Source organism: Pogonomyrmex barbatus, unplaced genomic scaffold, assembly GCF_055798465.1.
Source record: "Pogonomyrmex barbatus isolate J1 unplaced genomic scaffold, ASM5579846v1 scaffold2, whole genome shotgun sequence".
NCBI classification, from domain to species: Eukaryota; Metazoa; Arthropoda; class Insecta; order Hymenoptera; family Formicidae; genus Pogonomyrmex; species Pogonomyrmex barbatus.
Window position 1 is genome coordinate 2,242,686 of NW_028297116.1, and position 13,585 is coordinate 2,256,270.

Consider the following 13,585-nt stretch of genomic DNA (forward strand, 5'->3'; position numbering starts at 1 on the left):
TTTTAAAAGTATATAGATATGATAATTTTTAAATAGTAATAAATTATTAGTTTTATCAAAATTGATAATCAATTGATAATCAATTTGATCAAAATGAGAATAAATGTTATTAAATTGGCATTGCAAAAATATTTTCTTTTTTTTTAATTTTAACTGCGAATAACATAAATAAAAAAGGTAATTAATATAAATATAATTATATATATTAATATAATTATATATATATAATATAATATAATATATATATATTATATATATAATATATATAAATATAATTATATATATTAATATAATTATATATAAATTATATTTAATATAATTATAATTTAATGTAAAAAGATATTTATTGCAAAAAGATTTGCATTTTAATTAAAATTGCATGATCTAAAATAATATATAATTTTTATGTAAAATAATACCAATTAACGATATTTGAAATTAAATTTACGGATAAGTACATGAAAATGCATGATAAATATTATATTCTACAATTTAAACTGATCATAAATTATTAAATCTTTTCGTTTTAAAACGGTAAAGTTAATCGTAGGCGATCATACAAGAGAAATCGTATTTTTGAAGCTTCTTCGTATTAACACATCACGTATGTAATTTTCACAATATCGATAAATAAAAAATATTTTATAAACTTAAAATATTACTATTCTTCGATGCTAAATAATTTTTATTTGATAAATTTAAAGATTGGACGTTAGATATGAATCTAGTACATCGTATTTGAAATAGAACGAAAAATCTTTACGAGGCAAGATCCATAAAATACTGAGTGGATCTTCACGCAGGGGGCAATGACCTATTGATGATGACCTTTCTAAGTATCGTCGTAGGAGCGCGAGAGAAAAGCTGCTTCCACGCGGGTCAGACGGGAGAAACGATGCCGCAAGCGCGGCACATTTCGCGAGGAAAATCCATCCGACGCATCGGATCGAAGGTCGGACTCACGTCAAGGTGACCCTCTCCGACCTTCGCCTAATCCAAGGACACGGAAGCAAGATTCGCAATTTTCAATCTCCCTCTTTCAATGACGAAATTAGAAACACATTCTTATTTGTTATCTTTATTCCACGTCTTTATTTCACGTGTAAAAGAACATAGCAAAACTAATATCGGACTATATATTTTTGAAGTAAAAAAAAAAAAAAAAAAAAAAACATTCAAGTTATTTGTTGAAACTTGCATACGCGAAGAATTGCTTCAATCTATCTTTGTTGAAAAATAAAAAATGTAAATTTTACTCTGCAATTTTACTCTCCTCGACTCAAGATCACGGTCAATGCGATGGAAATGGTAGACCACGACCTTTATCGGCTGGGAGATCTCATCGCGATCTACAGTCTAGCGAACGTCTACGTGCGGTTAATCGATCGATCGCACGCCATCGATGAGACGTGATGTTCGATCATAATGCAATTCGCACCTCCTCGAGCAACTTAGAAACGCGAACAATACAACGTAAAACATGAACAAGGCACACAAGCGAGAAGAAGAGAAAAAAGTAAAGATCAAAGGTCAAAGGCGAACCTACTTCAACCTACTTGAACAGGCAAAGATCAAAGATTAAACTGGTTCTTTTTAATATGCCCATGAGGCCAAGCATTCTTGTGACAATCTTAAACACTTGTTCATAAATCTCGCCTATTCGAGAGATGACAATTTTATCAGTATAATTAGCTATAGACATAACTAGATCATTAATTAGATCATTAACTAACGTAATTTTATAAATAATTATAAATAATATAAATTAATTATTAAATCATTATACAAAATAACAATATTAAAAACAACAATATTGAAAACAATATTGAAAACATCAAACTTATAATTTGGAATTTTTTTCAGTTTAAATTATCCAAATATTCTTAACACTGCAAATCCCTCAAAAATAATAAAAAACGTAGCTTTATATCACGCTTGTAATAATCCTAAACATTTAAACTTTAGTAAAACGTCCATTGAGATATTTAAATATTTGAATTTATAAATATTATAAAGGAATTAAGTTTTTATTAATTCAAGAATTCAATTTCAGTTCACATGGAGAAATCAAAGTCTAATTTTACAAAATAGAATTTTTCTGATATCTAAATCTAAATTTATACTGATGATTTAATTGCAAACGGACCCGGCAGGAGTCCGCGCTTCCATTCGCATAAAATGGATCATCAACTACAAATCGCTTCAACCTGCCAGAATCACATTTATTTTCGTCCACCGGCAAAAGCTGATGTGGGAGCAATTGCAATCTTTTATAAAATACACCCATACATTGAAGATCTCGTAGCGCTGTCAAATGTATTTTTTCGTACCAAAAGAGAACAAAAAGAGACAATGAGACAGAAAAAGAAACTCGTCTCACTAGCAACGGAATTCACGATTGGTGAACAGTTCATCGGACCGTCAGTTTGCGATAACTTGTCTAATCGGTGAACTTTCTGCCCGGGCCCTCGTGTTCATTAATTAAGAAGATCAATCGTGGTTATTTCTCCCTTTTAGCTTAACGAATTATTTCTTTTGTGCAGACTCCATTAATTTTGTACAATAATCAAACAGGAAGCCTAGTGTTTAATCTCTTCTGTGAAAATTTAATTGCCATTTTACTTTAAATGTCCATTTAAATGTCCATTTTTATTTTACTCTGACATCTGAAAACGATTCAAATCTTTTAAACGATTTTCTGTCAATGTCATCTCATGACATTACCAATATTAAAATCGGAGCACTCGCATTGCAACACGGCCATGTCAGATGGTAATGCCGATATAATCAAGCAAATTGTCAGAACGAGCTCTTAAGAAGCAAACTCCCCACAGAGCGAATCATATCGTTGTGTCGATCTACACAAACCTTATATGTTGTATTCACCCCCAACTGAGGGGGGTTAATAGCTACAAACAAACGTGAGATGGAAAGAGGCTCTTTTTAAGAGAGTATCAATGCCTTTATACTTTTAATTTTTTATTTATTTTATTTAATTACTATTAATAAAATTAAATATTATATTTTTAAATATTTTTAAATATTTAAGCATTTGAAGAAATTTAATTAATTAAAAAGTATTGTTTGAATTTAATTTATTGAAGATTTAATTTACTTTAAGCAAAGAAATTTTTAAGATTTAGATGAATACCTTTTTTAATCGAAAAATGTTAAATTAATCAAAATTAATGAAAATTAAATATCATTACTAAAAACTACTTTATTACCAAATGTCTTTCAATTCGAATTGCATCAGAAAAGGTGAGTATGAAATATACATATGTTACGCCCTACAAAACATCAACTCACTGCAATTTTTCGTATACAATGTTTAAATGTCATCGTTTTTTTCGAAAGCAATCACATGCACGCCACACTCACCGACTCCGAAAGCGTTCTCCCTGTTTTAATCCTTTCCTTTTTTTGAAAAAAAGCAAAGTGGAATGCACTCGCGCTCGCTCGAACGGCGGCACAGTGGAACACACTTCCGCGTTTCCGGTCCTCAACCTCGCGAAGGCAAGGAACCAATCTTCGGAGGAAAATGCGCCGGAGGAATAAGCAACGGTGACAGTGACAACAGTGTCGATAAGCTTCGACACGAAGCTCAATCGTGGACCTCTACGTAGACGTGCGGTGTCTCGTGTAAAAATGACGACGACGTTCTCTACCGCCGGAACGGCCGTCGGCGGTACAAGGGCGTCGAAGGTCGCAGCTGCGCGTCGCGGCACGCAGGTGCGTCACTGATGTCTCTCTCCCTCCCGCTTTTCCGCACATTCGGTAGCGCGCGCGATTCATAAATTAGTTGTGCGCGACGCGATGCGACGCGACGCGACGCGACGTTCGCGTCATTAATGAAAATGATGTGTCGCTAAACCGCGTGAAGATAAGGATGCGCTGCTGAAAGATAAAGAGACGAGAGAGAGAGAGAAAAAAAAATCACTCCGCTCTTCTCAATCAACTGCGTTTTTCTACATTTACTGCCATTAGAAGAAATAGATTCTATATCTTTTCGAAATGGGAATATATCAAATCCTTAACAAGTATTATAAGGTATGTAAATAACAACTAGATATGATATCTTAGACATAAAGTAATACCGGTGTATATCATTTCTTGATAATAATTAATTTTTTTAGACTCTCAATCTAAATCTTGAAGTGTCAATAATTTTCCGGCTATAAAATATTCAAAGAATTTTTTGAATTTTGAATTTGCACGTAAAATTTATAATCTTGAAAAATCACTTGGAAAATTTTTTTTTTTTTTTATTAAAAACAACGCAATGTTACTTGCAATAATACTGGATTATTTATGCGCAAAGAAAATATGTGCATGTGAAACAGGCTGCGCTACTTCATTGCGCTACGTCAATTAATCCATATTCAAAAGGAATTTATAAATCCAAATATACATCGTCACAGATGCCTTCGGGGGATACATGCGATTAGTGATAATGACATATCAATCTATCACGTTGTTGAGTCGGTACAAGGCAATTTAGACTCCATGCCGATCATGAGGAAGCGATTCGACGAAACACCGGACCATCTGCGACAGATAATGCGCTCCAGCGATCTGCGTCGAGAACGTGATGCTGCATTTGGTTCAACTCATTGAACGTCGGAGATCCGCCAGGGTGATCACCGGCTGGCATACGTTCCTGCCAGAATCGCAAGACTCGCCACGAGAGGCGCAGCGTCGCGACGCTCGCCTTCCTCGTTCTCTTGTACGGTGCTGCAGATTATGCCGCATTGCCGCAAACGCTCGTCATCGACGCGACCCGAGGGTCGTAGCGGCAGCGGCAGCGACAACGATACAAGATACGGAATGTCGGGGCGAGACACGGTGTCGTTGCGAGAAACGACGAGGATCGCGAGGCCGGGTCGTAGATGAGATTGAAGGAAAGAAACAGAAATAAAAATTCAAAAAAAAAAAAGAAAAGAAAAAAGAAAAAAGTAAAGAGCAAAAACGGAGAAGACTGCTCACCTTGATCGCCGTCAGGAACCTGACGATCGGCAGCACGATCATGAACATCCGTCGGCTGCCCGGCTTCATGTACCACTACAAACTCGCGACGACCCTCCTGGTGTCCAGTCTGTTTTTCGTCGTTTATCTGCTGCTACATTGGGGCATAATGTGCACGAACCTCGAGGCCCGGCGGCACGTGTCCACTGTGGTGAGTTTCACTGCGTGTTGCTCCGATCGGGACAACGTGCGCGATATCCGCTCCGCGCGACGCCGATCACGGCGAGGAAGAGAAAGAGTTGGCACGAATAAGGGGTGAATACGTCGAGGTAGTGAACGTGTGCGAGTGAATCCTGCGCCGGGGCGAAAAGGGGTGAGAGAGCGTGGCGGACGCACGCGTACTCCGCCCGCAGCCTCCGGAACAGAAGAGGCATGCTGATCGTCCTGATCCGCGCGGCGAATTCGTATAAGTGTCATTCGTATAAGATCTCCAAAGGGAGATATTTAACAGTGAACATTTTTAATTCGCCGATTCTCTCATACGACGTATGAACGCTTTGAACGAGAATACATAACGACCGCGCATCTCCCGATAAATCTCTTACTGTCCGCGAGAGAATTCAAATATGACCGGCCGGCGAACAAAAGTTCAGTACAAAGATCGGTCGAAACATAATTTACATTCGCAGAGGTCGCTGATAAAACGAGCTGCTGTGATAAAGATTGTAAAATTGTTACATGATTCACTGATAAACTTATCACACGGAGGAAAAACGTTCCGTGAACTTGGCCCGAAACTGAAAAGTTCAGCTTAAAAATTGGCTAAGAGATAACGTGTCTTGAAAAAAATTTTCTTACAATCCGATTACTACACGTAACTTTGACCAGTTGATTTATCGATAAGCATAGAAGTTTATTTACCTGTAAAAAATTGACCTATAAATTCGAATTGCTACGGCGTGATAATCTGGCGAGTTTACGTCCTAGTAACCCAAATGTGGTTCCAGATATCGATTCCCATGAAATATTCCTAATTTTGTGAAAATCGAACCACACTTGAATAGGACATTTTTAAAATATTCTAAAATATTTTGAAATTTACCGCTTAACAAAATTTCTTTTAATTCCTATTAAATAATGTCAACTATAAAAGTTATTAAAATTACAATTTACATCTAATTTTAATTACACATATATAAACAGGACTGCTTCAAAACTTATCAAAAGAATAAATTTATAAAAACATTAAAAAAAAATATATGTACATGGGGCGTAATATTAGAGCTTATTGAATTATAAAAAAAAAAAAAATAAAATTATTACGCAAGTTATAAATTTTTATTGCAGTATACTAAATATTTAGTTTTAGATTAAAAAAATTATTACACAATTATTGTAAACAGTTTCTAGATTTGTTTATAATTCGTGTAATAAAGTTTTTTGAAAGATTTTTTAATGAGTGCAATTGTAGGAAGATTTTAAGTTAGAAAGATGTAATGAGGTCTAATTCTAATGTCGATGAAGTCTTACAAGACTTAATCCTATATGTCACTGGTCATTACATTTCAACAGTCGTAGCATAGAATTAAGAGAAAAATCGCTTACGTAATACTTGACCGACACGCAAGACCGTCGTGAGACAAGAGCGATAACATATAACATCTAACATTTTTCCAAGCTTGACTATGTACGTTAAAAGTTTTCAAAAAGTTAAAAAATTTTATCATACCATTCTAAAAAGTTTCTATTGTTATCTATAGTTAAAATATATTATACTTGTGAAATAAGGTCGAGGAGTCGTGTATATTTCCATATAAATGACCATCTCAAACTAATAAAACTAAGCTAAACGAAACAGATTACATACAATATAATTAAACAAAATTTCAATATAATAATATAAAATATCTCTATTACGGTGAGAAAGCTGTCGTTTCTATTGACGAAAAGAAGAAAGTAAATGCACTTTTTTTCTAATAGTAACGCATGTCGCACCTGATTTCTGCCACCACAACTTTACATCAAATAATTTGTCCGCTTTTGACGTAGTTCCGTTATTTCTTCTCTATCGCTTCTTCGTTTTTCTGGGGAAAAAAAAAAAAAAAAAAAAAAAAAAGGAAATCTCACGACAATACACAATTATTGTAAACAATTCTAGATTTTTTTTTATAATTCGTGTAATAAAGTCTTTTGAAAGATCTTTTAATGAGTGCAATTGTAAAAGTCCAACTTAAATCTTTCTACAGATTTTAAGTTGGATTTTAAGTTAAGGCTTTTGTTTACCGGCAAAACACGGTAATACAACGGCAACAAGAGTATATAACGTACAACAAATCCCTCGAAAACGTTTTTTTTTTTTCGACGCAAAATATTTTCGCCCCTTCGAATGCGCGGAATGCGCAGACACGCGCGACATGCTTGTACGAGAGCCGCGAACTCGTGCCGTCCCCTCCCGAGACCGTTCCCTCATCATCGTGGGGCCGATTGGGCTGACTAAAAATATCGCACGAACAACGAGTCCATGCAACGTTACGACACGTTATGCCGCATGCACGCGCGCAAAAGCGTATGTGGTTCGCACGAATATGGGCGCCCACGCGCGCAAAAGCCCCCCATGCTCTTTTATCGCTCTCGATTCTCTCGGCGATTCTGACAGCGCGTGGCGCAAAGAAACCGTCCGCTGAAATAAATGCTAAAATGTCCGTTTGGATTAACCTTCAATCTTTTCGGCGAAATTTGTTTACATTTATTTGTAGATGAAAGTAAAATTTACTCTGAGAGAAAAAAAAAAAAGAGGTTTAATTTTCACCGATTAAAATCGCTAACTTGATTTTAATATATACTTTTTCTTCTTAGCCACATCCTCTGCGCTCTTTTGAAGAGAGTTTTCAAGTTGATTTTTATTTAATAAAATAAAAATTATGGAAAATAATGGAAAAAATAATTCAGGTTCAAAAAAAGTTACAACGGATGATTATGATTACGATGTATTAATTTTTTTAGAAAAATAATTATTTGACTAGTATTTAAAGTGTAAGAAGTTTTATTTTATACACACAGGCTAACGTAATTTCGCATTATTACATGTATTTCTCATTTCTTTTCAGATTTCAGAGAACATTTTCTAATCCGATGAACTTGAGAGATCCTTGCATGTGTTCGATTCGCGCAATGTCCAGTCATATAATTTTCATTTCAGTGCAGTCAGCATCGGGATGGGGCCGCGATGGGAATTCTCTGCGAACCACTGTGCAACGAAAAGGGAATACACTCGCTAGCATGCGAGACGCTTCACGCAGGCAAGGAGGCCGTTTTCTCCGCGCATTGGGAAGCGACCCGACTTGTATTTAAAGCTTCGAGGTATTTCCTCGATTATTCTATCTGCGAGATGGATAAAAAATTATTTCTAATTTTTCCAATTTCTTCTTCTCTTTTGTCTTATTTTAAAAAAGTTTGAAAACTTTAGCTCTCTCTCTCTCTCTCTCTCTCTCTCTCTCTCTCTCTCTCTCTCTCTCTCTCTCTCTCTCTCTCTCTCTCTCTCTCTCTCTCTCTCTCTCTCATATGTAAATCTCATCTCGATTCAGGATCAAAACACCATCGGAGCAATTCGAGTCGCTCTATTGGGTGGACACGAGCGGTTCGCGGCACTTCCCGTCCGAGGAGGAGTTTGTCGTCATGATCAGAGACTTGGTTATCAATAAATTAAACGTGACCCTCATGCAACATCAGCTGGAAAGACTCGCCCGGTTACGCACCCATCGTGTCGAGACCGATCCCGTGAAACGTCGATTGGAGATGGAGAATCTCTGGCCGTTACTACAGGAAAACGAGTATTTAATGGCGATTTTGTACGAGGATAGGGACGTGTTCCCGCAACCGATCGGCACGTGCGGCACGTTCTACGCGGTCGAGTACGTCCGGCCGATCGAGACGCCCACGACGGTGCTAGCCCTATCCGACTCGAAACCCGAATGGGCCAAGAGGCTTAAACTCGCCGTAATGATCCTGAATCTGCTCGAAGAGCTGGAGATATACTTCCCGGAGCCGCTTTATCTCTGCGACGTGAAGATCAATCATTTCGGTTTACCCCTCGGCGGACAAAAATTGAAATTCTTAGACCTGGACGCGATCTTCCCTAAAACCGTCATCGATCGCATCATCGCCGATGGTAAAAATTGCGAGAAGAATGAAGATTGTGATTATTTCGACTGCCGATCGGTGTGCTCGAAAAACAAACGCTGCGAATCTCCGGTATTGAATAATAATTTACAGGTAATTGATGTTACTACATTTTTACAGCATACGTCATTAGTACTTTTGTAAATATACAGTACTTTCCATACATGTACAATAAAGTGTATTGTATCAAATATGTTTTCAACATTTTTTTTTTGTAAAATAATACACAATTATTATTACTTCTATTATTACAAATTATTATCATTTTATTATATTGCTATTATTGCACAATAAAGATTACATTTATTAATACAAGTTTCTAAAGATATGAATTACAGTTATCGTTTCTAACTTTAGCGTAATCTCCATTTTATTATCGCAAAAATTATTTGTGTACTTATAGATTATTTGCGAGAAAATTTTTCTCGGCTGGACACTCTCAGGGACGATAATTATTCCCGGATTGCTCATGTCGGAGCACACCACTAGCACGCTGGCGGTATTATTGAGACAATGCGCTAATCCAAGCGGCGACATGACGCATTTACCACGTGCGGCAGCGCCAGACAGCCTAAAGAAACGACTTTACAACATGTTGAGTGAGATGGAACAAGAGTATTCTGCATTTGTATGAAAAGGAAGATTGACATTTTCTAATGTAGAAAATGCGATACATTCGAAATTACAAAATTTAAATATCGTATTTTTGGTGACAATGGAAACGAAAAAAACGCTGTAAACCTACGTAATCGGAAATAATAGAAACATTTTTAGACCTTTTCTTTTTAGAGATTATCGAAACTGTACATGAACCATTCGTTCAAAATTAAAAATCGACATGTACAATCCGTATACCAGTATATTTATATTAGTATAGAGCTTGTATAGACGAGCCTAACAAATGTGTATACTTTTATTTTATCCAACTCACGTAACGAGAATATCTAATAGAGGCTGAGTGAGATACTATAAAGATATAGTTTATAATTGAATATATATATATATATATATATATATATATATATATATATATATATAGATAGATAGATAGCAAAAAAAAATTACAAATTTTAACGTATATTTATGTAGGTATTTACATTAGTTGCGGAGACGCAATAAATCAAATAATTAATTTATTAATTTATTAAATCGGATAGGTTCATGTGAATTAAATGTTGAAGCTCGAAAATAATAGTCCGTAATTCAATAAACTTACGAGTGCGCTTAATTAGAAAATAAGGAATAATCAGTTCTAGACTATTCTTGTATATAGATAGATAAAATAACGAGTAATATAATATATTATTATTATTATTTATTATATATACACTTTAATATTAGCGAAATCTTCTATTTTATATTATATTTTTCTTTTTTTGTATTAAGTATAGATAATGAAGATTCACCAAAGTGCTTATCAAAGTAAATCATAAAGTTTATGTAATAATTTTTTGTTGTCTTCATCATTACTTCGAGGTTTTGTAAGAAATTTAAATATTTTGTTAAAAAGTGCTTATTCTCCTATTTAATTAATATAATTGACCACGTATCACATGTGTATTATACACGGTGTCAGAGATGCCTTAATACGTAGAGTTGCATCATTATGGATGTACTCGAAATTTGCATGCTATATTTAAATATTTATGCAATATAATTGTGAGATTGAGAAAGAGCACGTGTTTGTGGTGTGTGTGTGTGTGTGTGTGTGTGTGTGTGTGTGTGTGTGTGTGTGTGCGCGCGCGCGCACCAGCATTAGTATGATGATTATATCTTGCCTCATTCTAATACAAAAGAAAATATGCAATAAATAAAATTTTTGAAATCGTAATAATGTTTCGAGCAGTAATTGAAATTTTTATTTATACTATTATTTACATTATCTGATATTATTCTGATATATTATACTTTGCCAATTTTTGAGAAATTTAATTATCATAATTTTAACATAGGGCATAAAATTTTAAAAAGTTGTGAAATGTAATTACTCACTGCCTCTTAGCTTATAATATTTTTCTAATACTTTATTTATACTTCTAAGAGCCTTAATTCTTATTATTGTCAAGCAGTTTGAGATTTTTTTTAACATCATAATCGTAAAATTATGTTGATTACCAAGTATCAATAAAATACATCTTATCTTTACATACATCTTATCGATTGTTGAGATTTCCTGCACTGCATCCCCAGTTCATTACCTATTGTACCATAAGCTGATTCCTATTTTAGAAAAAGAAAAAAGCTTCAATAGCGGATCCTCTCTCTCTAACGTAGTGGATATACACGCTATCTAGCGTTAAAATAAGGAACCTATACTTCAACCTATACTTTATGGCTGCCATTGCACGTTCGTATTTCGTTCGATAACATCGCGGAATTTATTTATAAAAATCCGATATTTCACTATGGCGGAACCTAAACTAAAGTTCGGTGGTTATCCTGCGGAATATGATCCTGCGAGACACGGACCATATGATCCTGCACGCTATTATGGAAAAGGTGAGGCCGCTTTGTCGTATCTGACATATACTTCTGTATTTTTGGACACAATTAATATTATGTAATAATCCATTCTTTTTTCTATAGCCGATACTCCGTTCTTGGATTTGAAGCTCGGCGAAATTCCTAGCTGGTTTTCAAGACGTCAAAAAAGTCCACGGACGCTTGTAGCACTGTTTTCACGAGGTACTTGCCTTGCGAAAAAGAAGCCATTTTATTAGCCAAAAAAATTGCATAACTAGGAAACAATAATTCCAAAGAATTTGTATAGAAACCCTCTGCCATAAGGTATCTTTCTATTTGTTTTGCAGCATTCTGGCGTTGGCAACATAAGTACGTACAGCCTAAACGAACTGGAATAGCTCCGTTCTTCCAAGCAACGATTTCTGCTATGATTCTGTTTTATGTTATAAATTATAACAAGCTTCGTGAGTATAAAAAGACATAACTAATTATTCTGCTTTTAATATAAATAAATTTAATGACATTAATTTATTTCAGGTCATCACAAGAGCTATAAATATCATTAATTGTGCTGTATTGTAGATACCTCCATAGATGATTGGAATAAAAGTAATTCATGTATCAATTGTTTATGAAAGATATTCATTTGTTTGTTTGAATAAATGTTCTTAGTATGCACAGAAAAAAATATAATCTGTATCGATTATATTAGTTCTTATAAAAATATAAAATGTTAAAATTATCGTAAATTAGTAATGCAGATTAATTAAGATAATCCCATATTTTGGAGATTATCCAAATTTGTAAATTATAAATAATAAAAAATAAAACAAAACGAAATGATAAAAATATGTAGCTGTTCTAAAGAAATGGACTTTTTGAAAAGAATTAAAATTTTTTTTACGTTCCATTATGAAATGTAATAGAAAAATAATTTGACAGAAAGTATCTAATTATATTTTTATCTATATGACTAAATCAGTATATAATGAAAATCAACTTATACAAAAATTTTTAATTTCAGGCTTCAAATTTTCAATAAATATACTTTTTGCAAATAAAAATAAAATGAAAATTGTGCTATCATATTTAAATTCTTAAATTTCTTAAAAAATTATATCTATTTTGAGCGTTAGAATAAATGATTCATATTATGAGGTGACGTGTCACGAATGAGCTTAAAATGCATGTATATGTATCTTTAAATGCGTCATTTACGCAATAGATGACATGTCCAAGGTATATACAGACTACAAAAAAAAAACGAATTGAGATAAAACATAGTAGTTTATAATTGCTGTGCACGCGTCAAAGTAGCGACCGTCTTGTGAGGTCATCTCGAACCAGTGGCGACGCTAAAATATATATTCCTTTTTTTACATTCTTAATAAAACAATCTTGTGTAAATTATTATTGATTAATATTTATATATGTTTTCTCGAGTTTTTCTTTTTTCATTAGATTTTTATACTATATATTGTATGTTTCATTTCTAAAGAAACCAAAAATGCACGATATCAAAAAATGCAATATTTCAATGATAAATTTGACAAAAAATTGCTAGTCAAAATATTGATTAATAGAAGGCCATTATCAAAGAATCTTTCATATTTTATATTCTTTCCTGTACTTTTCATTAGATTTCTTTTAGATATTTTGTATACAACTTCCTTGTGAATTATTTTAACATCGAGCAAAACAGAAACAGCGATCCAAGAAAATTTAACCCGTTATTCCATTTAACCTATTAACATAAATTAGCTAGACCGTAATTGTTTTACTTTCTAAAGATCTCTAATTAATTTCGAAATCATTAAATGGGTAATAATTTAACGCGTTAATTACATATTAAAAGAATTGATTATTACTAAATTATAATTGGAATTATTTTATTGATAAAAATTTGCAAGGTGACAGCGAGTTTGATGAAAAAAATAAACGACATCATCCGAGGATCCATCCGGGGTCCATCGTCGGC

At 34.0% G+C, this 13,585-nt stretch overlaps 3 protein-coding genes across 7 annotated transcripts in view; 2 read left to right on the plus strand and 1 right to left on the minus strand.

Annotated features, from left to right (window-relative positions):
• Window positions 1-5,128, minus strand: part of Gbs-76A (Glycogen binding subunit 76A) — a 27,936-nt gene extending 22,808 nt beyond the window's left edge. Inside the window, exon 1 of one of the 2 annotated variants that reach the window (XM_011643918.2) lies at window positions 4,987-5,128. In XM_011643918.2, coding sequence (XP_011642220.2) covers window positions 4,987-5,055 — 69 coding nt within the window. In that variant the 5' untranslated portion in view covers window positions 5,056-5,128. Of the gene's footprint in view, window positions 1-3,381; window positions 3,663-4,986 lie in introns of those variants that run through there. The other variant, XM_011643920.2, reaches the window with a different exon arrangement.
• On the plus strand, window positions 3,828-10,166 carry aln (divergent protein kinase domain 1C). 4 transcript variants are annotated; one of them, XM_011643921.3, is made up of 4 exons: window positions 3,828-4,050; window positions 8,165-8,325; window positions 8,550-9,237; window positions 9,548-10,166. In XM_011643921.3, exons 1-4 carry the CDS (start codon window positions 4,015-4,017, stop codon window positions 9,776-9,778), a joined length of 1,116 nt encoding a protein of 371 aa, XP_011642223.2. In that variant the 5' UTR covers window positions 3,828-4,014; the 3' UTR covers window positions 9,779-10,166. The 4 variants fall into 4 exon arrangements, with proteins under 4 accessions (XP_011642223.2, XP_011642224.2, XP_011642225.2 ...); XM_011643922.3 differs by having other exon boundaries at window positions 3,901-4,050; window positions 8,170-8,325; XM_011643923.2 differs by lacking the exon at window positions 3,828-4,050 and adding an exon at window positions 5,027-5,176.
• Window positions 10,167-11,451: 1,285 nt separating this feature from the next.
• Window positions 11,452-12,300, plus strand: ATPsynF (ATP synthase, subunit F). Its single transcript, XM_011643917.3, has 4 exons — window positions 11,452-11,643; window positions 11,731-11,829; window positions 11,955-12,071; window positions 12,145-12,300. Exons 1-4 carry the CDS (start codon window positions 11,550-11,552, stop codon window positions 12,171-12,173), a joined length of 339 nt encoding a protein of 112 aa, XP_011642219.2. The 5' UTR covers window positions 11,452-11,549; the 3' UTR covers window positions 12,174-12,300.
• The last annotated feature ends 1,285 nt before the right edge of the window (window positions 12,301-13,585 follow it).

Excerpts from the sequence above, each read along its gene's own strand:
- ATPsynF (XM_011643917.3), top strand. The coding sequence starts at position 11,550 with ATGGCGGAACCTAAACTAAAGTTCGGTGGTTATCCTGCGGAATATGAT. Across the intron at positions 11,644-11,730 it reads TGCACGCTATTATGGAAAAG|CCGATACTCCGTTCTTGGAT; the intron begins GTGAGGCCGCTT and ends TTTTTTCTATAG. Across the intron at positions 12,072-12,144 it reads TATAAATTATAACAAGCTTC|GTCATCACAAGAGCTATAAA; the intron begins GTGAGTATAAAA and ends AATTTATTTCAG.
- aln (XM_011643923.2), top strand. The coding sequence starts at position 5,027 with ATGAACATCCGTCGGCTGCCCGGCTTCATGTACCACTACAAACTCGCG. Across the intron at positions 5,177-8,164 it reads GGCGGCACGTGTCCACTGTG|TGCAGTCAGCATCGGGATGG; the intron begins GTGAGTTTCACT and ends TTTTCATTTCAG. Across the intron at positions 8,326-8,549 it reads CTTGTATTTAAAGCTTCGAG|GATCAAAACACCATCGGAGC; the intron begins GTATTTCCTCGA and ends ATCTCGATTCAG.